At 39.2% G+C, this 27381-nt stretch overlaps 1 protein-coding gene across 6 annotated transcripts in view; it reads left to right on the forward strand.

Moving 5' to 3' along the window:
* wwox (WW domain containing oxidoreductase) overlaps window positions 1–27381 on the forward strand; it is a 354592-nt gene that overhangs the window by 91123 nt on the left and 236088 nt on the right. For 3 of the 6 annotated variants that reach the window (XM_062992800.1, XM_062992777.1, XM_062992792.1), the window contains exons 7-8: window positions 7577–7762; window positions 14930–15194. In XM_062992800.1, coding sequence (XP_062848870.1) covers window positions 7577–7762; window positions 14930–15194 — 451 coding nt within the window. Of the gene's footprint in view, window positions 1–7576; window positions 7763–14929; window positions 15195–16299; window positions 16533–18925; window positions 19073–21602; window positions 21881–27381 lie in introns of those variants that run through there. The other 3 variants (XM_062992783.1, XM_062992799.1, XM_062992798.1) reach the window with 3 other exon arrangements.

Consider the following 27381-nt stretch of genomic DNA (forward strand, 5'->3'; position numbering starts at 1 on the left):
CTTGAGTAAAAGTCTAAAAGTATCTGATGTTTAATGTACTTAAGTATCAAAAGTAATTTGATATTAAATGTACTTAAGTATTAAAAGTAGAAGTAAAAGTAAATGCTGTTAGTATAAATGGAAGCGGTCATTTTAAATATAAAGATTGTTCTTTTAAGCCTGTAAACCACCTTAACAATTAACCTGTTTTTTCCTTTCATCTGAACATGATTTGTGCCAATTCATGATCATAATCAACTGTTGACATCACCTGTTTGAAGTCACGTCATTATTTAGTTGTTTTTTTAACTCATTACTAGCCCTAAATGTTCCTGTTCCAACGTTTTTAGAATGTGCGTTGATGTAAATGTAAGAAACAATGCATCTATTGTATTTGCATTTTCTATACTGTCCCATTTTTTTATTTGGGTAGTATATTTCAATAACAAAAAAATAATTTTTGCATAATTAATTTAAAGAGAGTTTAACAAAATGTGTGGCACTTTTATCCCTTTAATGATCTGTTAAACCATTAATTTAAATCAGAATATTTGAGTAAAATAAGCTGTATTTAAATAATCTTTCTTGGGCTGTATCTACTCACTGAATGGCATGTGTTAAACTAAAAAAATATTGGTATTCTTACTTTAAGAAAACACAATTTCTAACTTGAAGCCAACAGCTGAAAAATCATGAATAATAAGTTGGATAAGTTGAGTTCTTGTTGAGATGATTAAAGGGTTAAAGACGTGCTGCATGTTCCTCAGCACCATGAATCTCTCCTCTACTGGTCTAATACAGAAGTTATCTGAGGAAATATTTGTCCGTAGGTGAGTTTTTAAAAATAATGGACGTGTCTTCATGAGTTTTGCAGTCAATGAATTCCAAACAAATTTAGTGAAACATTTTATTTGTGGTTCGAATGTAATCGGTAAAATTGGTAGGTAGATATCTGAACAATGTTAATGCTAATAATATGAAAAAATGCTGATGCTGCAGCTTTACTTTGTTAATCATTGTTAACTTACTGTACATCAGTGTGTTGGAGCTCCATATTTGCGGGTCTTTGGGTGAACGACGCACTTTAAGAAAACTCTGATAGCTTTTAGAGAACGTTTGCACATGCGCATTAATGTGTTTACCCACAGTCTTAATTCACAAGCGCAGATTCACCAAACCAGCGTGCAGTCCGTCACACATCTCACATCATTTAACTTTCATTTTGTAGTAACGAGTAACGAATTTACATACAGCGAATGTAACGGAGTAAAAGTACACAATTTCTGTAGAAAATGTAGTGGAGTAAAAGTGAAAGTTGCCGAAAATGTTTATACTCCAGTAAAGTATTTCAAAAAACTACTTAGTTACTGTAACGAAGTATTATTACTTCATTACTATACACCACTGGTTAGACCTGCCCTATTTAGGATATGCCACAAAGTTCATTGTCATTACAAAGCATTATACACCACCAAATTAACAGTCACACGTGACCACAGATTTTACTCGACACCCTTTCATCGTAGCAATATGATATAAACCGCTAAATCAAGGGTACGACCTAAATTAGCCCATACTGTAAATAGGTGTGTGTGTATGTGTGTATTTTAAAGCTGTGTTGGGTTATGCCAGACGTCTACATTGGCCATAAACTCATTCCCTTAATGGTGGGTGGTCAGAGCGAAGGAAGAAAAAAGTAATCGTTCTTTTATGCGAGAAGATTATTTTCAGGCCAAAGGTCATGCCCTGGGGGTTCTTTCAAAGTAAATATGTAGCATTATTTCTCCCTGCCCCCTCGTTACCGCCCCCGCTAGCCCAGCATGTAAATTGCACATCTGCGGTAGACCCCTCTTGAACGTGTTAATAAGTTTAAAGGGAGTTTTTACATTATGTGGGCTTGCCTATTAAAGCCATTTGTTAGCTTTTTGCTTATGAGGACAGAGCTGGCGGGGAGCTGTATTAAGAGAGCGAGGCTGCTGTAAAGGCATGTTGTTAAATCACAGGCCACACACCAGGAGAATTAGCCTGAGTTTATGGGCCAGACAGCAATACTGTACATTGGTACTCTTTTTCATCAAGGCTCATTCAATCAGCCACCTCACAAATGAAACTAGGGCTGAGAGGTTGCTATACGGAGGTCCTGTGGTCCTGTTACACGCTCTTATAAGTCTTTTCCCTGAAAATTCCTATTAATTACATTTTCAATATCCTATAAGGCAGACACTTGCAGGAATTGCTGCTTTTTATGTGTGTTAAAGTTTAAGGTTTAATTAAAAGTAAATGAAAACGAGTTCTCTCATTGTGAGAGTCAGATGAAATGGACAGTTGTGTTCTGGGTATGGTGGTGTTGCAAGACAGTGGGAATGTTGAGTGGTTGCTGCCCATGGGATTAACGTTCTGCACGTTCTTCAGTGGTGATTGCAAACATGTTCCTCTTCAATTACATGCCTGTAGACCTAAGCGTGAAAGTCATAACGTTTATACGTTTTAGGTACAATAATTTTTTTCCTCTATCATTATGCTTCATTAAATCTCATGTAAAATTGTGATGCCACTTCCATAAGTGTCAAAATACATTTGTGGCCATTACTTAAAAAAGTTATGTATTCATACGTTTGTTTTCAATACGTTTCATCCTCGTAGGGGTCGTAATAGGTCTTGCGCCACCGGAAATACTGTCCTTAGGCCAAAATACACTCTAGACAGGGCTCTAACCCATCAAGGGCAACATACACACAACTAACTTACTCACAACTATGGACAATTACTCACTCACAATTATAGGCAAAAGACCAAGAATCTTACTGTGAACTAGCTGCCACCCGAGCAAAGCCACACAGACTCCTCTGTTCCCACCTCAGAGGATCTTACTTGGACCCTCAAATCATCCCCGTTTACAGTTTCTTACTTTCTAAGAAGCAAGCCGTAATCACAATATTAAGGGGGGCATGTCCCCCCAATATTCAGATATGCTTAAAATACCCCTCAAATAAACATATTCCAATCACTAGCTTTGTGTAATGTTAGGGTCCGACAGTGTTTCCATCAGTTGTTGATATGGCAGGAATGTTTTAGAATGGCAGGAACACCTTCCTTCCTGGCGGATTTGTTCCCTCCCCAATGTCCAATTCATGGCTATGGTCTTCCTGAGAAGACTGAGAAAAGCTCACATATAAAATCATATTCTTGTGAGCCTTTTGCGCTGGCAGTTGCTCTGCGTTTTACCAAAAAGCCCTCCAGCAAGTGGTAAAAACCACCCAACTAATGACTAGCTCCCAACTACCCTCCATAGAGTTTACTTACTACAAAAGCTGCTATAACTGTAACAGTGTTCAAGTGGTTGGGCAGCGTTCAGAGATACTGCTGGTCAGAATTTCTTATGGTGACCAATTTGCAAACGAACATATCTGTGTGGTTCTTTTAGAAGTGCAAACTAATCTACTGGTGAAGAGTGGCCAGTGGCAAGAAAAATAGGGCTATGTGAGAAGCAGCTAATGCTCACTAAGTAGGTGCCTTAGCTATGTGTGTGTAAATGCACTTATCCCAAATTTGGTGTACAAAGCCAATTTCCGAAAAAAGTTGGGACTTTGTGTAAAATGCAATAAAAAAGAGTCTGTGATCCGTTAATTCTCTTGCATCTTTATTCAACTGATAAAGGTAAAAAGAAGAGTTTTCTTTCAGCTTTATTGTAGTTTGTAAATAGAAACGTATTTAAAATGTGATGCCTGCAGCAAAAACGTTGAAACAGAAGCAAAATATGAGTAAGACGTTTAAAGAACATTCAAGTTACAGTGTTTTACAAAAAGCAGGTAAATTGGTAACAGATAAGGGAATCATGATCGGGTATAAAAGGAGAATCCACCAATAAATCAGTCTTCAAAAGCAGTAATGGGTCGTGGCTTATAACTTTGTGTCAAACTTCAGGAGAGAATTGTCAATCACTTCAAAAAGAAAATTTTCAATAGAAGATTGCAAAAAAAAATTCTTGTACTATCTACTGTTTATAATATAGTGAAAAGATGCAGAAAATCTGGAGAATTTTCAGTTTGTGTAGGGCAAAGCCAGAAACCACTGGTGAATATGTGTGACCTATGAGCTCTGCATTGACAGCATTGCATAAGAAATCATCATGTTACCGTGATAAATATAACCACATGGGCCTGGGAATACTTCAGAAAACCACTGTCACTTAACACAGTCTACAACTACATCAAGAATTGCAATTTAAAACTCTGTTACACAAAGAGAAAAGCCATATATCAATTATATGCAAAAATAACTTCTAAGTTCTCTGTGCCCAAGCTTATCTCAGATGGTCAAAAAGACAGTGGAAATGTGTGCTCAGGTAAGATCCATTGTTTAAGGGACAAACAGACTCTTTGGGCGTGTGTTGCAGGCATCAAATTCTAAATGTGTTTACATTTACAAAATACAATGACATTAATCAGTAAAAACACTGGAAACCTTTCCTAATGCACTGCTCCCCTCCCAGACACTTTACACCAATGAGGTATAACATTATGACCACCAATTACTCATCCCTTCCTCACTGTTTCCAACAACAACAACAACAAAAGCATAATAAAAAGCACTAAGGCAGTAGGAATTTGTCACACTGTAAAAGCTGCTTTGCAAGGGTAGATTAACAACCTTAAATATTTTACACATGATCTAAATAGCTCTCCCTCAAAATATCATCCAACTGTGTTGGTCCGCCTTTTGCTGCCATAAAAGCCCTGACCAGCCGAGGAATGGTGTCTGACACCTTTCTATCAGAATCAGCATTTACTTCTTCAGCAATTTGAGCTACAGTAGCTCGTCTTTTGGATCAGACCACACGGGCCAGCCTTCACTCCCCACGTGCATCAGTGAGCCTTAGCCGCCCATGACCCTGTCGCCGGTTTACCACTGTTCTCTCTTTGGACCGCTTTTGATAGATACTGACCACTGCAGACTGGGAACACCAAACAAGAGCTGCTGTTTTGGAGATGCTCTGACCCAGTCGTCTAGCCATTACAGTTTGGCCCTTGTCAAACTCACTCAAATGCTTACATTTTTCCTGCTTCTAACACATCAGCTTTGAGGATAAAATGTTCACTTGCTGCCTAATATATCCCACTCACAAACAGGTGCCGTGATGAAGAGATAATCAGTGTTATTCATTTCACCTGTCAGTGGTCATAATGTTATGCCTGGTCAGTGTATGTATTGTGTACACGTTTTACTTTCCTTCGCTTTTGCACAGACACAGACTACATTTTCTTTCTTTTTGAACCTAGAGGAAATTACACCATGCATTTCTTTTTTAATGTCATAAGAACGGCTCATTTTAGTAGGTGAATTACAATTCCTCCATTAATTTTCCAGCAACCAGTTTTTAATTAATAGTGCAGGCAGTTTTAACCACAGAGTACACAAATTGCCTGTGGCCCTTATAATTAATTCTAATGAAAGAAATTAAAAATTGGTGGGGTGGATTCAGATTGTTCTGCTGCGCCACCATGGGTTCAAGACCAGTGGAGCGACTCTGTCAAGGCAAGGATCTTACAGAGCTTTGGACTTTTTTTTCTGATGGCTTTTTTAGAAGTGAGGGGTGCAGCCGAGTGTGGAATGACCTTGTTATAGTGTCTGTTGGAAGTTGGGAAAGCCTGAAGGCAGGTCTATTATTGTTCTTCGTTCATTTCACAAATGAAAGATTAAACTGTGTAATTAATCTGCCTGAAAAATGTGATTGTAAATTACCACGATGCACAGAATGGTCAGTGTTGCTACAGTATATGCTTTATTTAATTCAGTTTTATTCATTTAGTACTTTTAATAATGCACACTGCTGGAGATCCAGATGCAGACATTAAATACACAAACCTGAGGCATGGAAACTTCCCTAAACCTTGAAGCAGGTGTTTAAATTTCTTTACATATATAAGAAATGCATATGATTCAATTTAATTTAAACAACAAACAAAACAAATAATTAAATGGATTACATCGATCAGCCATAACATTAAAACCACCTCCTTGTTTCTACACACATTGTCCATTTTATCATCTTCACTTACCATATACAGTAGAAGCACTTTGTAGTTCTACAATTACTGCCTGTAGTCCATCTGTTTCTCTGCATGCTTTGTTAGCCCCCTTTCACGCTGTTTTTTCACACTCTCAGGACCACCACAGAGCAGGTATTATTTAGGTGGTGGATCATTCTCAGCACTGCAGTAACAATGACATGGTGGTGGTGTGTTAGTGTGTGTTGTGCTGGTATGAGTGGATCAGACACAGCAGTGCTGCTGGAATTTTTAAATGCCGTGTCCACTCACTGTCCACTCTATTAGACTCTCCTACCTAGTTGCTTATCAGTTTTTTTGACTCCTGTAGTAAAAGTTTCCTTTTGTAAATTTAAATCGATATTTGGGCTGTGGATTAATGCAGTCTAATTTTAGACTCTTAGATCAATTTTTCCATTTACACCACTTGAGAAGAACCAAGCTCGAGTTCATAAATACTTCCAGTATAACCAAACAAAACAGTCTGAAAATATCATTTGTAGCAGGCAGTAAACAAGACAGATTTGGAAAAGCTAAAACTTTAACCACAAGCATCCCGGTAAGTGTAATTTGCTTTTTGGCAATATAAAACAATTTTTGCAGTGGTTTGGGGCCTTTCAGAGATTTCTGTGTAATAAAATCGTAAGGTGGGAATATTGAATTGCCTTTGAGATTTGTAACATTATTCTGGGAACATTTTAAACAAATTAAATATGAGTGTGTTTGAATTTTATTTACAAATTAACTTCTTTCTTCAGGCTTAACTAGCTGATCTTACATTTACATTTGTGGCATTTAGCAGATGCTTTTATCCAGAGCGACTTACAATTGTGGCCATACACCATCCAAGCAGTTGAGGGTTAAGGGTCTTGCTTGAGCACCCTAACAGTGGCAACATGGCATTGGCAAGGCTTAACAGTCCAGCACCTTAACCATTAAGCTACAACTACCCTATCTCTTACAGAGTGGCTGGATTCCAGCCAAGATGTCAGCTGATTCCCATTGCAGCTTTCTTGCACTCACTGCTTCCCTCTCTTACATTTAATAGTCATTATTTTCTTTTGTTCAGCATTCTTTATTTTTGCATTGTTTTAACTCAATGTTTCCTCCACAACCCCCTTCTCTGTTTTAGAGTTGGTAATGGAATGGCTGATATAAACTGGCACTGGGGTGGCTAATATAGTTTAAATTCATAGAAAACTAATTTTTGGATGACTTGCATCGTACTTTCTTTTACAAGGCCTTTCCAATCTTTCTAATATTTAATTATATGAAGCCATGACATTTTCCACTATCAGACAGTATTCATCATTCAGCTTCATCTCATGTATATAACATAATATAAATGATATAGCATATTGGAAAAACCTCATCATCATCTCTTTTCCTTCCCTCATGTGAGTACATGCTTAGCTTTTCCAACTGGTTCTTTAAACTTGGTCGGGAACAGTTTAAACCACTGTCCTAGCATATTCATATTCAGAGTGAAAGAAATTAAACTGTTTACTAAAATGTTTTTAATATATGTTTCGGCACATTTGTCTTTGCAGGCCCCTACACATCCTGGTCTGTAACGCTGCAGTGTGTGCGCAGCCATGGTGTCTGACAGAAGACGGGCTGGAGTCCACCTTTCAAATCTGCCATCTAGGTCACTTCTACCTAGTGCAGCTTCTTCAGAGTGTACTGCGTCGTTCAGCCCCTGCCCGAGTGGTGGTGCTTTCCTCTGAGTCTCACAGGTCAGTGCTCCTCACACGACTCACAGGTTTTTCCTTATTTTTTGTTTACATGAGATCAGTAGCTCTAATATTGAAGCTCTCTAATTTCAGACACATTATAAAAAGAACCAATTCATTGGAATCGGCAAATATGCTTAAAAGAGCTTAAGGTAAAAGAGAAAGAGGATGGCCAGCAAGATGGATGGATATGAATCGAAGCAACAATGAACATGCCATTAAGAAGCAACAACAACAACAACAATAATAATAAGAATAATAATAATAGGAGATTCAATAATATATACATAATATACACCAATCAGGCATAACATTATGACATAACATTTATGACACCTTCCTAATATTGTGTTGGTCCCCCTTTGCTGGCAAAACAGCCCTGACCCGCTGAGACATGGACTCCACTAGACCCCTGAAGGTGTGCTGTGGTATCTGGCACCAAGATGTTAGCAGCAGGTCCTTTAACTCCTGTAAGTTGCGAGGTGTGGCCTCCATGGATCGGACTTGTTTGTCCAGCACATCCCACAGATGCTCGATTGGATTGAGATCTTGGGAATTTGGATGCTAAGTCAACACCTCAAACTAGTTGTTGTGCTCATTTTTGCTTTGTGGCAGGGCGCATTATCCTGCTGAAAGAGGTCATAGCCATCAGGGAATACCGTTTCCATGAAAGGGTGTACATGGTATGCAACAATGCTTAGGTAGGTGGTACGTGTCAAAGTAACATCCACATGGATGGCAGGACCCGAGGTTTTTCAGCAGAATATTGCCCAAAGCATCACACTGCCTCTGTCGGCTTGCCTTTTTCCCATAGTGCATCCTGGTGCCATGCGTTCCCCTAGCCGTCTAGCCATCACAATTTGGCCCTTGTCAAACTCACTCAAATCCTTACGCTTGCCCATTTTTCCTGCTTCTAACACATCAACTTTGAGAATAAAACATTCACTTGCTACCGAAAATATCCCACCCACTAACAGGTGCTGTGATGAAGAGATAATCAGTGTTATTCACTTCACCTGTCAGTGGTCATAATGTTATGCCTAGTCGGTGTATATATATAATCAAATTTAATAATAGTAATAGATTTAATTTGACACTTTTGTGATTTTATTTGACACTTTTGAAACTTTTGCACATGGAACTCTAGCATGCAATAAATGATAGAATTAACTTGGCTCTTTGTCTACATATGTACAGGGGTTGGACAAAATAACTGAAACACCTGTCATTGTAGTGTGGTAGGTTTCATGGCTAAATTGGACCAGTCTGGTGGCCAATCTTCATTAATTGCACATTGCACCAGTAAGAGCAGAGTGTGAAGGTTCAATTAGCAGGGTAAGAGCACAGTTTTGCTCAAAATATTGCAATGCACACAACATTATGGGTGACATACCAGAGTTCAAAAGAGGACAAATTGTTGGTGCACGTCTTGCTGGCGCATCTGTGACCAAGACAGCAAGTCTTTGTGATGTATCAAGAGCCACGGTATCCAGGGTAATGTCAGCATACCACCAAGAAGGACAAACCACATCCAGCAGGATTAACTGTGGACGCAAGAGGAAGCTGTCTGAAAGGGATGTTCGGGTGCTAACCCGGATTGTATCCAAAAAAACATAAAACCACGGCTGCCCAAATCACGGCAGAATTAAATGTGCACCTCAACTCTCCTGTTTCCATTAGAACTGTCCGTCGGGAGCTCCACAGGGTCAATATACACGGCCGGGCTGCTATAGCCAAACCTTTGGTCACTCGTGCCAATGCCAAACGTCGGTTTCAATGGTGCAAGGACCGCAAATCTTGGGCTGTGGACAATGTGAAACATGTATTGTTCTCTGATGAGTCCACCTTTACTGTTTTCCCCACATCCAGGAGAGTTACGGTGTGGAGAAGCCCCAAAGAAGCGTACCACCCAGACTGTTGCATGCCCAGAGTGAAGCATGGGGGTGGATCAGTGATGGTTTGGGCTGCCATATCATGGCATTCCCTTGGCCCAATACTTGTGCTAGATGGGCGCGTCACTGCCAAGGACTACCGAACCATTCTGGAGGACCATGTGCATCCAATGGCGGTGCCGTGTATCAGGATGACAATGCACCAATACACACAGCAAGACTGGTGAAAGATTGGTTTGATGAACATGAAAGTGAAGTTGAACATCTCCCATGGCCTGCACAGTCACCAGATCTAAATATTATTGAGCCACTTTGGGGTGTTTTGGAGAAGCGAGTCAGGAAACATTTTCCTCCACCAGCATCACGTAGTGACCTGGCCACTATCCTGCAAGAAGAATCGCTTAAAATCCCTCTGACCACTGTGCAGGACTTGTATATGTCATTTCCAAGACGAATTGACGCTGTATTGGCCGCAAAAGGAGGCCCTACACCATACTAATAAATTATTGTGGTCTAAAACCAGGTGTTTGTTATTTTGTCCAACCCCTGTATATGTTAGGCTAACATTATTAGAAGGTTTATTTTCAGTTTAGACAAGAATTCTTCCTCAGGTTGAAACCTTAGATGGAAAGTGATATCAGCACACCAAGATAGACAAATGATACACAAACAACTGAACCTTTCCTTTGACTTAGTAATTACTTATAATTAATTATTTACACACTTATCCTGCTATTATTAGTTACATCCGTAATGCAGTACTTAGGGGTCGCTACAGTGGACAGTGTTTTGCAGACCAGACTTGGAATAGTTTTTACAACAGTTGCCCTTCCTGGCACATTCTTCCTGTTTTTTTATTTGGGCTTGGGACTGGCACTGAAAGTGCACCTCCATTGGCTTGGCTGTGGGGGTGTATAGTGCATTTTGGCTTTAAATTAGTTTTTTTCTAGCTATTAAAAGTAATGCAAACAGAACAGACCAATATAATTATTTAAATTATTTTTTAAATTAATATGATGGGTTCTAATTACCAGTTTACAGACAGAATAACATGTCATGGTCAGTTCTGTACTTTGTTTCCTGCCGATGCATTTGTCATCTCCAGCCAAGCATGTAACAGCAAACAGTTACCAGCTGATCTACAATTTCCCAGCTTCAGCATATATTATGCTATATTTCAGCACTCGTCTCTCATCACAGGCATTATCCTTTTCCTTGTGGTCCTGCTGTAGTATATGAGGCATTGATTTCAGCCAGAGATTTGATAATGGTTGAATAAATTGGGCCCGAATGGCTGTGATTGATTTGACCTGCTCAGACACCAGAGCAGTGTATCTGTGGTAGACTATGTAATACATACGGAGGTGTTTCCCGATTAAAAAAAAAAAAAACTATTGGAGGAGTGATTTGGAGAAATTGGGGCACATCTCATGTAACATAAAATTACATTAAATTGAGTAAAATGAGATAAAAAAAATATATAAGTTGAGATTATGGTAATAATGATTTTTATTTTGATTTGGCTGTTTGAGCAGTAGAAAACAGGACCCCAGAATATGTTGGAGGAGGAAATTGTCATCCCACTACTGATAATCTTTAGCCCCTCACTGTTGCCTATCCTTACATCCTTTAAGAATTTCACCCAATACCATATCCCATCCCATAACCCCTTCAAAGTGAGATTAAGGCTGATCGAGGTGATAAAGTAATAGAGCGGTTCACATCCTGCTGGTGTGCTGTCATACAGCCTAACAGTGCACAGTGTGCAGTGACCTTGTATCCCTATTACAGAGAGTTAAACGGAAAGATTTTTCATTGTGCTTGTGCTTTTCCGTGTTTCTGTGGCACAGTAAAACCGTGACCTAATCAAATAGGTGGGTGAAGCAGAGAGGCAGAGGTTTCAAGAGATGGGAAAATTGAGCTTTGGGAAAATAAAATGTAGTGATTTCACTTAAAGACTTTATCTCCCCAGTTTTTCTCAGGATTAGGGAGTTAAGTGACATGACAGGTCCTTAACATTTCCACATGACAGCTAGTACAGTTTAATGGAAAAACTGATGGTGTGGTGGAAATCCACTGGTTTACTTAGTCACCTTCTGTCAGACATTTATACGTCAAGCCAGGAATGTAGTCATTACATATTAGCCCTCTGTTTAAAAGCTTTCTATTACGTCTTGCCCTTTTTAGGTGTGTTTAAAATATTTTACAAATCCTGCAATAAATGCAATAAAAACTAACAAGAATTTTTGATTTATTTATTTTCTTGATCCTTTATTTAACTGGCAATGAAGTACAATGAAATGACTTGAATTTTTTTTGGCTGATAATTGCATTATGGTAATATAAACAAAGTTTTAACTTGATGGCTGCAGCAACTAATTACTTTTTTTAATGCTTGCGGGCGGCACGGTGGCTCAGTGGGTAGCACTGTCGCCTCACAGCAAGAAGGTCCTGGGTTCGATCCCCAGGTGGGGTGGTCCAGGTCTTTTCTGTGTGGAGTTTGCATGTTCTCCCCGTGTCTGTGTGGGTTTACTCCGGGTGCTTCGGTTTCCTCCCACAGTCCAAAGACATGCAAGTGAGGTGGATATACAAAATTGTCCATGATTGTGTTTGATATAACCTTGTGAACTGATGAACCTTGAGTAATGAGTAACTACCGTTTCTGTCATGAATGAGTGTAAAATATGATGTTAAAATCCTAATCAACAAACAAACAAACAATTTGATGCCTTCAGCACACTCAAAAAAGTTGGGACAGGGGCAAAATAAGAGTGAAACATTACTGTTTTAAAACATTACACAATAAGCAGGTGAATCTGTAACAAGTGAGAGTAGCATCTTTGGGTGTAAAAGGAGGATCTACAAAGGACTTAAATTTTTTTTTGAATGTAAGCTTGTGGGTGGCTCAGTGGGTAGCACTGTCGCCTCACAGCAAGAAGGTACTAGGTTCGATTCCCAGATGGAGAGGTCAGTGTAAGACGTGCAAGTGAGGTGAATTGGAGATACAAAACTGTCCATGACTGTGTTTGACATTAAAGACTTGAACTGATGAATCTTGTGTAACCAGGAATTACCTGTCCTGTCATGAATGTAACCAAAGAGTGTAAAACATGACGTTAAAATCCTAATAAATAAATTGAATGCGGGGCGACACAGTGGGTGGCACTGTCGCCTCACAGCAAGAAGGTCCTGGGTTCGATCCCCAGGTGGGGCGGTCCGGGTCCTTTCTGTGTGGAGTTTGCATGTTCTCCGTGTCGGCGTGTGTTTCCACCAGGAGCTCCGGTTTCCTCTCACAGTCCAAAAACATGCAGTCAGGTTAATTGGAGAGTGTGTGCGTGCGTGCGTGTGTATGTGTGTCTGCCCTGCGATTGACTGGCGCCCCGTTCAGGGTGTGCCTCGCGTCCATTGAAAAGCTGGGATAGGCTCCAGCGACCCTAATTGTATAAGCGGTTAAGAAAGTGAGTGAATGAGTGAAATTGAATGTGAGCTTGCAAATATTTTAGCATAATAATTTAGTTTATTAGCATCTACTGTACATAACATTTATGAAATCCAGAGAAATCTCAGTCTGTATAGGGTCTAATGTTTTGGCTCATCAGCATATACTGTTTGACCCAAATGTGTCTTGCCTAATCATTGAGATTACACAATACATTAAATCAAATACATTATATGCTTTCAATTTTCTAGAACAGTTTGGAAAAGGCCTTGCACTGTTCCAGCATGATTGTGTCTGTGTGAACAGAGCGAGGACCATAAAGACGTGGTCCTGAAAAACGTCCATTGCCAGGTCTTTGTTTTCAGCCTTAGTAAATGTCTTTAAAATGCTTATATGACTGAACTCTTGAAAAAAGACTTCTAAGACTAGTGAAGACTGTTAAAGCTGCAAGAGGACGTGACTCCATGTTAACTTATATGGTTATATCAGAGCGCTAAAGTAATAAGTGGGAATGAATAGAAATTGTACTGTACACAGTAACACCCTGGACGTTGGGCCAGCCCATTGCAGGGGAGACACACATACACACACACACACCCATTCATGTTTTTGGACTGTGGGAGGAAACCGGAGCTCCTGGAGGAAACCCACAAAGACACGGGGAGAACATGCACTTTACCTGTTCTGTTGACCTAAAATGATTAATTATTAATAATTTTTTACTGGTAAAGAATAAGGCTGCAGATGTTTTCTACCCATCTGTCCAACTGCAACCCAACATGGAAATACACATCTTGTATCAGCAATTCTGATTGGCTGCTGTGTATTGACTATGTAAATACTTGTACAGCTTAGAGAAGAATGAGGCTAAAACAATCACATACAATCTCCCTAAGAGAGAGAATTGTCTTACAATCATTCTCTCTCTCTCTCTCTCTCTCTCTCTCTCTCTCTCTCTCTCTCTCTCTCTCTCTCTCTCTCTCTCTCTCTCTCTCTCTCTCTCTCTCTCTCTCTCACACACACACACACACACACACACACACACACTCTAAGTGCCTTGTGTGCATGGGGCCTTGTCAAACATCTGGTGTTTAACAGCTCATTCGGAGCCAATTAAAGAACATCATGTCACAGCTTTGATTTGCATTAAGCTAGTTTGTATCAGTGCTAGGTGAACAAGACTTAGTCAAAGCTCTTTCTCTGTCAGGTTTACACTTTAGCCCTGATTCCTGATCCCTGCTCCAGTACATTTTTAGGGCCTCCAAACCCTCCCACCAGTTTTTCTCAGGTGCTTTAAAATCATTAAGTACTGAATGTTTCGTTAGCCTGATGCTTGATGGAAAACAGTGTTCAGTCATGGCCCTGCCTAAAATCCAGCCTATGGTGGTAGCTGTTCGTTGGGCAGTTGTAGCCTAGTGGTTAAGGTACTGGACTAGTAATCGAAAAGTCACTGGTTCAAGCCCCACCACTGCCAGGTTGCTGCTGTTGAACCCTTGAGCAAGACCCTTAACCCTCAATTGCTTAGACAATACATTGTCACAGTACTGTAAGTCGCTTTGGATAAAAGCATCTGCTAAATGTAGAAAATGTAAATTTGTAGCTGGTTTACTATGTTTTAAATATAATCAAGTTGGTTATGCTGGTGGCCACTAAGATGAAACCGATCTTGGTTAATCTAGTCATGCTGGCTGTGCTGTTCGACCATACCGATTATCTAGCTAGGTTTAACTTGTTACATTGTTTGCCCTCCAAGGTTAAGCTGGTTGACCACCTAGGTTAATCCGCTTGGCATGGTCAGATATCCACATGCTCTTCATGCTTTGTACTTTTCTGTTGCAGGTTTACAGATCTAGTGGACTCATGTGGTAATATAGACCTGGCTCTGCTATCACCACCCAGGAAGGACTACTGGTCCATGCTGGCCTACAACAGGGCCAAGCTGTGCAACATTCTTTTCTCCAATGAGCTGAACCGTCGCCTTTCTCCCCATGGAGTCACAGCCAATGCAGTGCACCCTGGGAACATGATTTACACTTCTATCCACTGCAGCTGGTGGCTCATGACCTTCCTCTTCAACCTGGCACGACCCTTCACCAAGTCCATGGTAAGTGCTTTTATTTTATTTATTTTCCATTAGGGCTTAAAAGGAATGTAAGCATGGCTAAATAACCTGACAGTAATGGTTCGCCAACAAAACGGTAAGCTAGATAGACTGTGGCAAAAATATCCCACATAGGTTCTAGGCCAGCTAGTAAATAAAATATTTTTTTATGCCACACAGCTCTTGTGTCCAAATTGATTTTTACCTTTGGTACATGTCTTTGTGAAATTTTACTCGGGTATCACAAATGGGTTAGCTCTTCCACTCACTCAATCACTCAACTCACACATACTCACTCACTTTCTCTTTCTTTCTCACTCACTTATTCACTCACACTCTCATGCACTCATCATATATTTGCTAACTCATTCACGCTCCTTCACTTGCTTTCTCACGCACACACACACTTACTCGCTCTCTCTCAAACACTCATTCATTCACCTTTCAGTGTCCAGGGTAAACCCTTAAAGACTCAGGGAAAGCATGTGAAACTACACACAGACATTAAACCAAAGTTAGTTCCCAAACCTGGCTTTGTTAATGCTGTGCTGCGCCAACACCCTCATTAAATAAATTACATTGTTTATAAATTAGCATTTTCTTGATTCTGACTGTATATAATAATGCATTATTTATAAAGTAATGCTACATTTTTACATCTAGTAAATAGGAAAGGGCAGATTAAACTATTTTGGGGTTGCTGTCATTGGATCTGCTTGTTTTTTCTTTTATTTTTACGTTGCATTGTATGTAATTCTGTTGAATCTTCACTGTACACATTAATTCATGTGTAAAAAGCTGTCAGGCTTGGAACTTTATGGTATAAATGAGCTGAACAGCTTTTCTTATGGATAGTCTTTTAGCCAGAAGCAGGAAGTCACACACACACACACACACACACACACACACACACACACACACACACACACACACTCAAAAATGCAAACTATAAGCTCAACATCATCATAAATCATAACCCATATCTACTGCTCACATGCCTCTGGCTCTTTCTCTTTATCATCATTTGCTTTGGGCCACACATTTGATGTACGCCATGTTTTAAATACGGCCACTTTTTGTGATGTATTCCTTCTTCTTGTTCCATCAGGTTTGTGTGCTTTAAAGGCAAACTGATTATATTCAAGCAAATGTAATAAAAGGATGGGATGGAAGCTGTGTATATTACATAACTTACAAGCAGCAGTTCAACACTTGACCTTTCATGTTTGCGTTTCCCAGTTGTTCATTCATTCACTCATCTTCATTTGCTATAACAGCACGATCCAAACTAATTTAACTATCCAAACTAACCATTTAACCATTTTGATTATTCAAGCATATGACAGAACATTAAAAATCTAATTTTATTATTCCAAATGTTTGTGTTACTTCAATGTTGTTGAGTTGAGATATTCCTGAAAGCTTTCTTATTATTTATTGTCAGTGAATATTGTGGTGTTTCTTCGTGGCACTATTTGCTAAAATAAGGTTAAATACAATTAATTCAGTTATTAATTAAACATGTTAACGCTTTGAGGTGCACTACCATACGCTGCATTTTCCCCGAACAAATTAACTAGAATCATTAGTAATGACAATCATTTGCTAATGATGTTAATTTGTTCATAATTATGAGCCAGTTCCCAATGCTTAATGTTTAATCTAGACTCGATTTTTCCCTGACACAAACCAGTTTCAATTCATTCCATCCTCTCTCTGTAGCCCTGCCTCGACTGTGCATATCACGAGCTTAATATAAAAGCTGATATTGTTTTATTCATTGGTTACGCTGATATGAAGATTGTATCGTTTTTAATTGCTTGCAAACACATCTGTGGTCCTGAGAGACTGTTCAAGGTTGCAGACATAAGCATAATGCTGCCAGGCAGAGGCTCAGAACAATATTAGGCCTGAGTGCAGAGTGCCTTCTAAAATGGGCCGTGGAAAATTTATAAATGGACCAATATAGAATAATGTCTGTTGTTTAGTAGCTCTGCAGTAATATGTGAAGTGATGTTGAAGAAGAGAGAGTGGACAGTGAGACCTGGGGGTCATAACACATTTTCTCACACACTTTTGGCCGATGTGATGCAGATGTTTGCAAAATGTAGCTGGGCTTGGGTGTTTGTCTTGCCATCCTACTTGACAGCCCAGACTTTTGATGAAAACGGGAGATTGTTTTCACATGTAGAGCAGAACCAGTATGGGGGGGCGTCCAGTTCTTGGTAATGTCAGTGTTGTGCCATATTTGATCTACTTGTTGACCATCTTTACTGTGTTTTATGATATATGTAATGCTTTGGAATGTTTTGTCCCCTTCTCCTGACTGATACCTTTCAACAATTTAAAAATATCACTTTAATGCTTTGTAAGCTTTTGCTGTAAGATGTAACTAGAAGAGCTGAACTTTATATGGAGTTAATCAGAGTCACTTTAATAGATGCCAGGTGTTACTAATAACTATTAAACATGAGAGTGAATGTGATTGGTTCAAAACAGCCGCACATTTTATATATATTTTTTATTTTTCCCTTATAAATGCTTTCAGTTTGTCTGTTGATTGCACAGATTATATGTCACACTAAAGGTCGACATAAATCATTAAATTCTATAACTGTAAATAACTATAACTTTATAACTCATATGATGGAATCAGAATGTGTAAAACAGTTGCAATAAATAAATTTGTTATTGTTTATATAATATTTAAGTATTGTACAACTACTGTTAGCTCTCCCTTGCAAACTCCACTGTACAACTTGACCCCTTGGCCACTGGACGTTTTTAAATATCTCCGGTTCCAGTTTCCAGTATTTTCGCCCTTTAAGACATACCTGGAATCCACTGTTTTAATTATTGCTCTGAAAGCTACTTTCTCGAATGTCTATAGAGAAATATTATATGATTTGCCACCTACTGAAGCCTACAGCTGTTGTATTAACTATGCTATGGTATTGCGGTATATGAAAAAACCATACGGAATGAGGAATCAAAGACATACATACCGCCTATAGCCGTATATCAAAGTAATTTTTAGCACCAGATACTTTTTTAAATCTAAATTCCCTCAGTTAGTAATGTACACCTATAGTACTAATGTTGATGTAGCCAGCTGCAAATACACACAGACACACAAAGAACAGTTTGGTTGTGTTTTGATAAGCCTGGCAACAAAACCAAAACACTGAGAACCATCAAACCGAAAAATGCATCAGCATCAAGTTTAAAACTAATAATTGCATGTCAAAACAGATGAAGAGTGATCATATAATGTAGGGTGTTGTTGGTTGTGACCACTGGTGATTAAACAGTAAAATTGCATCAAATTAGGGAATTACGATATGTACTGATTCTGGCATATATAATTTAGAACATATAGCTGTAATTTATTTAGTGCCTAAAGTGGGAAGAGATGCAGGTACTTTCCTTGTTTAAGTGTTGGCGTGTGTATCAGCAAATAATTAAGTATTACATTCTGAATTAACGTTACTCAGACTATTATAAACGTTACTTGTGGAATGAAAGGAACAAGGGAGGCTTAAATATAGTCTTATGAGTAATGCAGTTTATACATGGTTAGTGTGAATTGCCTAGAACTTGACATGAAGAGGACAAAAATTCACAGTGCGCCAAATGTAGTGTTGGTACTACATACCCGTGAGCATTTATTCATATAAAATTAATAAAATGCTTACAACTTTATTATAACATTTTGGGCCCTTTTCTTATTTTAGCATGGCTGAGGATTGTACATTTTAAAGATTTTGGTGTAAAAGAACTCCAATGGCCTGCACAGAGATCTGACCTCAGCCCCAACTGAACACCTTTGGGATGACTTGAACTACTGATCGTGAGCCGGAACTTCTTGTCCAACATCTGTGTCTGACCTTACAAATACTCTTTGACTAAATGGCTAAATTTAGTCTTTTAAAAATGTGCAGACTGTTAAATCTATTTTAATACCCATAGTTTTAAAATTGGATTGGAACAATCTCATGGTCCGGTGTCCACATACTTTTGGCTGCATAGTGTAACTGTAAATGTGCATTATGAATGTCCCATTTGACAGCATTAACCTTTTTGTTTGTGTTGTCAGACAGCTGTTTTAGCATGTTTGGCATGACATTTCTGAAGCGTCTGGCCTCTGTGGCACGTTTAATGGCCGTTCAATGCTTTGGGAGAAATGGTTTATGAGAGAGAGGCATTTGGAATCACCACGGTCCAATCAGCTTTCCCTGCTCTCCTCTCCCCACTGTGCACACCCGTTACTGGGAACGTGCCCCACATCTGACTGTGTGCTTTCAGCATTTTAGGGCAATTATTTTCCCCAGGATTCTGCCTCAGGCTTCTAGCTACCTTTTTACATATGCACGGACTGAACTTTTGACCATGGCCCAATAGTCGTATATTAGCCAGCAGTTTGCTCTAAAAGAGAGACTTTAACAAGTTCCTCTGTGCATTGGCACTTGTCTCGCCACTTGCCTGCAAGGTAATTTAACCAGTCTGCTGAGAGACTCAACCCTACTGCTTCCTTATGGGAGCTTAAATCTCCCATTCACTGCTGTGCCTCCCTTCCTCCAGTCTCCTGTCCCTCGGTCCCACTGTAGAGAGACCAAGGATGAGGGGGAACATTAGGAGAAGAGGAGGAAGACGATGGAGACGTCTGTGATGGATTTCTGTTCCTGTCCAGCTAACGAGGGCTCTGTTTCTATTAGCACACCGAAGCACAGAGGCGTCACCCATCCTCCCTCACTTACTTTCTCTCTCCTGTATTCTTTGCTAATGAAGCTTCGTCACCCTAACAGGCTCGTCTCCTCCGCGCTGCATGCCATGCTGGCGCTTTGCATGTCTTCTTCCAGTTAGCAGTAGTAAGGTCAGGTGTTGATCTGTAGTGCTTACAGAGCCTCTGCGACAAGCAGCCCGGTTGACAGGTGCTCACTGGAACAGAGAGGAGAGGAACAGAGGTCCCTCTACTGTAACAGGGCCCAATGAGCTGCCAGGAGCCTTAATAGACCCATAATTGGTGATTAGGGCCCTCAGTAAGAGGGAGTGATGTAGCAAGTTAGAGAGAGTACTACTATAAAATGGCCTAGCTTTCTCTTTTCAGCTTGACGGCTCTATAAAAAAAGGTTCTGTAATGCTCTTTATATCTACAGACCTGCTGCCCATACTATTAAATACTTGCCATCGAGGTGTGTGTTTTTTAAACACAGCCGAACTCATGCAGTATGGGAATTTATAAAGTAATATCTTGTCTACTACTGGTCCCCAAAACTTTTTTTTTCTCATTTTCCTCAAAAGGTAGTTTGTATGGGACTAATTACATTTTTTTACCTGCACACTATTGAAACATCTCATCCTACTCTTGCATACATCTGCACAAACCCGGCTGTACCCTTACCATAAGGTCCATACGACTCTCACACAATACTGCATACATTTACAGATCTGGGGGGTATTCCAGAAAGCGGGTTAAGTGATTAAACCGGGTAAGTTAACTCAGAATTAAGGAAAACGCGGGGTTTTCCGTTCCAGAAACCGAGATTAAAGAGAGCCTGTGTCAGTTACTATAGCAACTTACGCTCTGAAGCTAACCTGCTCGCTGGCAGGTTAACTTAAACCTAACCCGGGGTTACACACACTTTTCTCATGTAAACCTGGCATGTTCTTTACTCCAGGATCCAGTGGATCCCGACGCGCTAATTATTCTAAGAGATCTTAATCGGAAACGAGTCATTAAACTCAGATTAGTCATTTCCCGATTAATTTCTCTGCGAACCTTTCCGTTTTTATCAGTCAGTCAATTCGGGGAGAGTGGGGACGGTTGCAACAAGGGGCAGTTGCAACATTATTAATCACAATATTAATAAAAAGGCTTGTTATAGCATTAATTATAACATTATGAATGGAATGTTATGGATTAATATAGAATACCTTTAACACACACACAGTTTAGTAAGCTAAAATAATTTGTGGTTCAAATTAATTGTAGTAATTAACCCCAAACATGATTGTTACTTAAAACAGGGCCTATATATGTATATATACAGTCACATTAATGAATGAAAACCCTATCTGTACACAAGAAAGTCTTTGCAAAATTATGTCAAAGAATGATTTTACTACATATCGATGAATGTTGCAACTGCCCTGTTATGGGTCTATTCAAGTATTATTTTTTACACATTTGCAATATTACACTTTGTGGATCAGCCCTCACTTCTTTGCAGACTTTATGCATTGCTCTCCGTTTTTTGTATGTTGGTCCATCCAAAAAGTATGCCTAGCATTGAAACTCTTGGTTGTCTGTAATAAACATCAAAGATGAATGCCACAGAATAGCAGGTTTGTCTTTAATAATAAAGATAAAAACTGAAAAGTAATAAAAAAATTGCTCTGCACCATCTTAAGGATTCCCAAGGGTTAGTGGCTGCATGGATGGAGCCCACATTCCCATTAAAGCACCAGCAGAAAATGAAAAGGATTAGGTGAACAGCAGACAGAATATCCCTCCACGTACAGGTAGTGACCATTATCTTAAAAAATAAACAAATGTTTTAAATAAAACAGTGTAACATTTAATACACATTCTGCAACTTACTGTTCTCCATCAAGATCTTATGTGATGCTACCCACATTACAAATATTGAAGCCAAATGGTCAGGCTCTGTGCATGATCACTGAAAATAAAACAGTGCAACGAGTTAATTTCCTTGTCCTTATTCTTTAGTAAGAACATTCATATTTATACACCCTTTGCACTGACACCCATCTTAAATACAAGCAACTACATTTCTAGCCTTGTCTGTTTTATATGCTCCACCTGAGGATCACACTTTGCAATTTGTTTCTCCAGATGGACCTTGTATAGATCATTTATACCCAACTTGAAAGAAAAAGGCAAAAATAGCATGTTATGATCAAACATAGCTTTTTGTGTTCTCAATATTGCAGATATTTGGTAAGACATTTTTACTGTTCTAAGCTGAGCTTTGGATGTGGATGGTCCCTCATCTGATTCGGGACTGCCCATCACATTCTGTTAGAGGACAGTCATACACATTATCATGGTAGATCAAATGAAATGCCATGCTCTATGTTCAATATATCCTGTACCTCTGTAGGCCTCCCAGTATCATCCCACCTTGAGGCAGAGGAGATGGTTTCTCTATCATCCTTCAACATTAGAACATAAAGATAACATAAAGAACATTATTTATACTCATCAGGATCTAGGGACATTTAGATCACTAACAATTGCAGGAGGCTCAAAACCACACTACCAATCACTGGAGCGATGGCAATAAAAAGTGTTCAGACTGTACCAATGCAGTTCTTAATATTCCACAGTTTATGCACTACAAACTAATGATTTACATGTAATAAACATGCCTTGAACATAGGCAGTTTTTGTATTTTATTTTTATCTGCGGCTATGTGCATCTGATTCCACTTGGATTACACCTAGATTGAGTAAATGAAAGGGAAAAAACTTGTAAAATCGTGACAAACTGACATATTAAACATTTTGCCCTATCCTTCTGCTAAATGTTGAATTATGTTTCAACAAGTTTTTTTTATTGAATTTAAACTCACGCATTAAGTCACATTTAACTAACTTTTTTTTTTGCCATTTGCCACATCTTTTTTTTACGGACGATGCTGTATTACTTTTACCTTTAAAACATTTTCATGATCTGCACATGCAAACATTAAAATAAACACTTCTATTGGTGTAAAATATTATGGACTACTTTTTCTTTCATTCACATCCATGATGAATCCATTTATCGCCATTCCATTGAGAGTGCCTGTTTAGAGTTAACCGTGAACGCGCTTCTGCTGGGTTCAATTTACTCAGAGTTGAGTAATCTAACCCTGAACTGCTTTTCAGGAACAGAAAACTCCGGTTATGACACGGTGAGATTAGTCATCGCGGAGTTCAGGGTTAAGTTTAAAGTTTGTTAAACCAGCTTTCTGGAATACCCCCCAGTACCTAACCGCTAACCTGCCATTGGATCACTATTAATAATCTGGAATTTTGGAATGGGGAATTATAGTGAGTGTATTTTATGAAACAAAAGGCCGTTAAAATAAGGTTCATAGTAAGCCTATGAGTAATCTTTGAAAAATCTATAATAATTTAACCTAAATCAGATCTGTGCTATAATGTTTTGCTTCTGGACCCATGAGTCCTGTATGAATCCCACAGTAATGCAGTTGTAGCCTAGCGGTTAAGGTACACGACTAGTAATTGAAAGGTCGCTGGTACAAGCCTCACCACTGCCAGGTTGCCACTGTTGGGCCCTTGAGCAAGGCCCTTAACCTTCAATTGCTTAGACAAAATAGTCACAGTACTGTAAGTCGCTTTGGATAAAAGCATCTGCTAAAGGCTGAAAATGTAATGCAGGGCCCTTGCTTGTAGCACATTGTTTTCTGAAATTATCTAAGCAACACTTAGATAATTTAACTTAATAATGCTAGATAATAATATAATAGATGCCATACAGTGTAATTAACAGATGAAAACATGTGAGAAGTGTTACTATCCTAAATAACCAAGGCATAGTAGTATTATCTTTTACTAATCAAATGTATCTATAATGCCTCTTTTTAATGCTTACCTTACCAACATAGTAAACAAATATGCGCTTCAGATTAATCGTCTACACGTCTAATCGTGGCCAAAATCTAATCTCCCTTGCTGGACATATGCATTAACATTTGGTAATAATAGGTCTACGATATAGAAGTACAGGTTACAGCTCTATGTGCCTTAGGCCATTTTCTGCAGGTTGAGAACCCCTGATCTACATATACATGTGTTGTCATTTTTTATAGCATGACCTAGTCTGGGCTGCACAGTGGAATCTGGTTTTGATCACATTCCTCTGGTCACTGTGTACAAAGACTTTGCGATTCTCTTCACCTTCCAAAAATATGCAAGGTAGTAAACTGGCTGCTCTAAGATGTCCCTTGGTGTAAATCAATAATAGAATAGAATATTTATTTGTAATATATACATATACATGTGCACAGTACAATGGCACTCCTGGAGCAGAGAGAGTTAGGGGCCTTGCTCAAGGGCCCAACAGTGGCTGCATGAAAGAGCTGGGATTCGAACCATCAACCTTTCAGTTCATAACCCAAAGCTCTACTCACTAGGCTGCCACTGTCCCATATGTTTGAATATGAAGAAAGTGTATGAAAGTGTATAAAATTAAGTGTATGAACAAGTAACTCGTTACAAAAGACTCATCAGTTCACAAGGTTATATCAAACACAGTCATGGACAATTTTGTATCTCCAGTTCACCTCACTTGCACGTCTTTGGACTGTGGGAGGAAACGGGAGCACCCGGAGTAAACCCACGCAGACACGGGGAGAACATGCAAACAGAAAGGACCCGGACAGCCCCACCTGGGGATCGAACCCTTCTGAACATGAAAGTAAATCCATAAAATAGATTGCTGTCCTGTTCATGGTGTGTTCCCACCTTGCAGCATGTCTTCCTGGGTAAGCTGTGGAAGCACTGAGGTCTTTATAAGAATGACGTTACTTGGATAAGTTGATTTAATTTCTAAAATTTGACTCAACAAATGTAAAAACATATATTTTCGATTGAAATGTGTGTAATAGATACTCCATGAATGAGTTTTTTTTGGCTACATCATGCTGCAGCCTGTTCACAATATTTGCTTAACAATAACTGACTGAAGAACTCTGGGATGCCAGGATTAAAAAAATAAAATAAAATAAAACATGACAGCATACATTGTTACTTTGAATACATAAGAAAAAATAGAAAGCATGTAAAAAAAAATATTAAACCAAGTGTTCTCTTTGAAATATTCAAATTGTAGCTGCTAGATTTCAGCACAGCCTGCCATAGCTATTTTAAATGTAATAGTTGATCCCAGAGTCACTGCTTCATGTGTACATGTGTAGAAAATGAAATAAAAATGTGCAGCTTATGCATGAGATCACATTGGAGATGAAGGAGAAGCGGGTGCTGTGAACTCTCCGTGTTACCTGTCTAGTTACACTTCTCAGCCTTGTAGTACTGAGTAACAGCTGTACAGTGCATCTAATCTAATCTTCAAACCTGGCACCCATATGTATATGCAATATTGGAACTTGGTCTCTCTCCCTTTATTCTCCCCCTTTCTATTTTACCTTCTACCTATTAAGGTCCTAGAAGACAATCTGAGGTCTAAAGGCACCAATCCCATTTGCTTGTATTGACATGTATGTCCCAGTGCAAACCTATTACCAGGATTATTGTCTACCAAGATAGGCTCCCATTTCATTAAAAGAAAGCACATACATGCGCGCACACACACACAGACACACACAGCTGTCTTCTGAGTGTGTGGCTCATTGCACTGAGGGAAACTGGGTAAATGGTTTATTGTGGATTAGTTGATGTGGCCGTAAGCGTGTCTGAATCAATAAAGAGCCAGTCAGGGGCTGGCAGACAGCTTTCAGGCAGGACCAGGAGCTGTCATGTTGCTCCATTTTACCCCCAGTCAAAGTCATACAGCGGTCCATCCATCTGAGACCTAATGCTGTCTTTATCAAACAAGCTTGCATGATTCCGTGGGAACAGAAGCTCGACGGCCGGGGGTTTGGATGTAGTTTGCTAAGTAGAATAGGTCTACAGCGGGGTTTTAGACATGTGCACCTGAGTATCTAATAAACTTGGACTCAACGATTTCTTACTGAAGCCTAATGTGCACAACACAATTTTGAAACACTGGATGCAAGCAGGAATACCCTGAGTAGGACGGAAAACTATCGCTGGGCTTTGCTCCCCTCCCCCACCCAATCAGACATAGCCAATAATGAGTGCGTATATGTCAGGTGATCCGATAGCACTGCTGACATTAACCCAGTAATTTACCTCAGTTATTTGTTTATTAGGATTTTAACGTCATGTTTTACACTTTGGTTACATTCATGACAGAAACGGTAGTTACTCATTACACAAGGTTCATCAGTTCACATGTCCATCACAGTCATGGACAATTTAGTATCTCCAATTCACCTCACTTGCATGTCTTTGTACTGTGTAAGGAAACCGGAGCCCCTGGAGGAAACCCACACAGACATGGGGAGAACATGCAAACTGCACACAGAAAGGACCTGGCCCACTCCACCTGGGGATCGAACCCAGGACCTTCTTGCTGTGAGGCGACAGTGCTACCCACTGAGCCATCCCGTCGCCCAAAAAATAAATTCATGCTTTTTTCATGGTGGTTTAAAGTAGACACAGCAGCAACACTTGTTTATTATTATTATTATTATTATTTTTATTATTATTATTACTATTGTTACTTTTGTTATTATTATAACTACCTGGTCAGGGTTGTGGTGGGTCCAGTTCCTCCAGGAAACATGCAAGGCAGGAATACTCTCAATAGGATCTCAGCAGTGGTGGCTAGTGTAATAGACTACCACTGCTAGTTCTATGACTACTACTCATTTATAATAATTATTGTTGTTTTTACTTTTATATTATTATATAGGTGAAACACTGGGTGCACGCAGGAATACCCTGAGTAGGATGTGAATCTATAGGGCTTTGCTCCCCCTCCCCCACCCAGTCAGACATAGCCAATAATGAGTGTGTATATGCCAGGTGATCTGATAGCACTGCTGACATTAGAACCCAGATCTCAGCAGTGATGGGCTAGTGTAATATACTACTACTCCTACTACTACTACTACTACTGCTATTATTATTATTATTATTATTATTATTATTGTTGTTGTTATTATTATTATCAACAGAGAATACAAAAGTACAATATTTTTGGGATTTGGACATTTGGAGTCCAGTCTGGGAGAAAAAAATAGATACTAAATGTATAAGTTTTTGTAGATAGACAGTAAACAGAAACAGTAGTCCTGCATAACAATTTAAATTTCTGAGCTGTTGCAGTCTCTGACAAGCTAAGCCTTTTCATTTTTTGTCCTGATTCTACAGAATTTAATGATAATAGGTGTTTGGAAACATCCTACATGGTTAAGTCTCTTAATTTTATTTTTTCACCAATGGTGGGGTGCAGTATTGATAGTTGCTTGTGCCTGTGGTTGTGGCATGATGTTGCATGATGAGTTGATGACAGGAAAAGGCAAGTCTGACCTAAGAGCACTCCCAGTTTTAATTTACAGATACAACAATGCT

The sequence above is a fragment of the Trichomycterus rosablanca genome, chromosome 1 (genome assembly GCF_030014385.1).
Source record: "Trichomycterus rosablanca isolate fTriRos1 chromosome 1, fTriRos1.hap1, whole genome shotgun sequence".
In the NCBI taxonomy this organism is placed as follows: domain Eukaryota; kingdom Metazoa; phylum Chordata; class Actinopteri; order Siluriformes; family Trichomycteridae; genus Trichomycterus; species Trichomycterus rosablanca.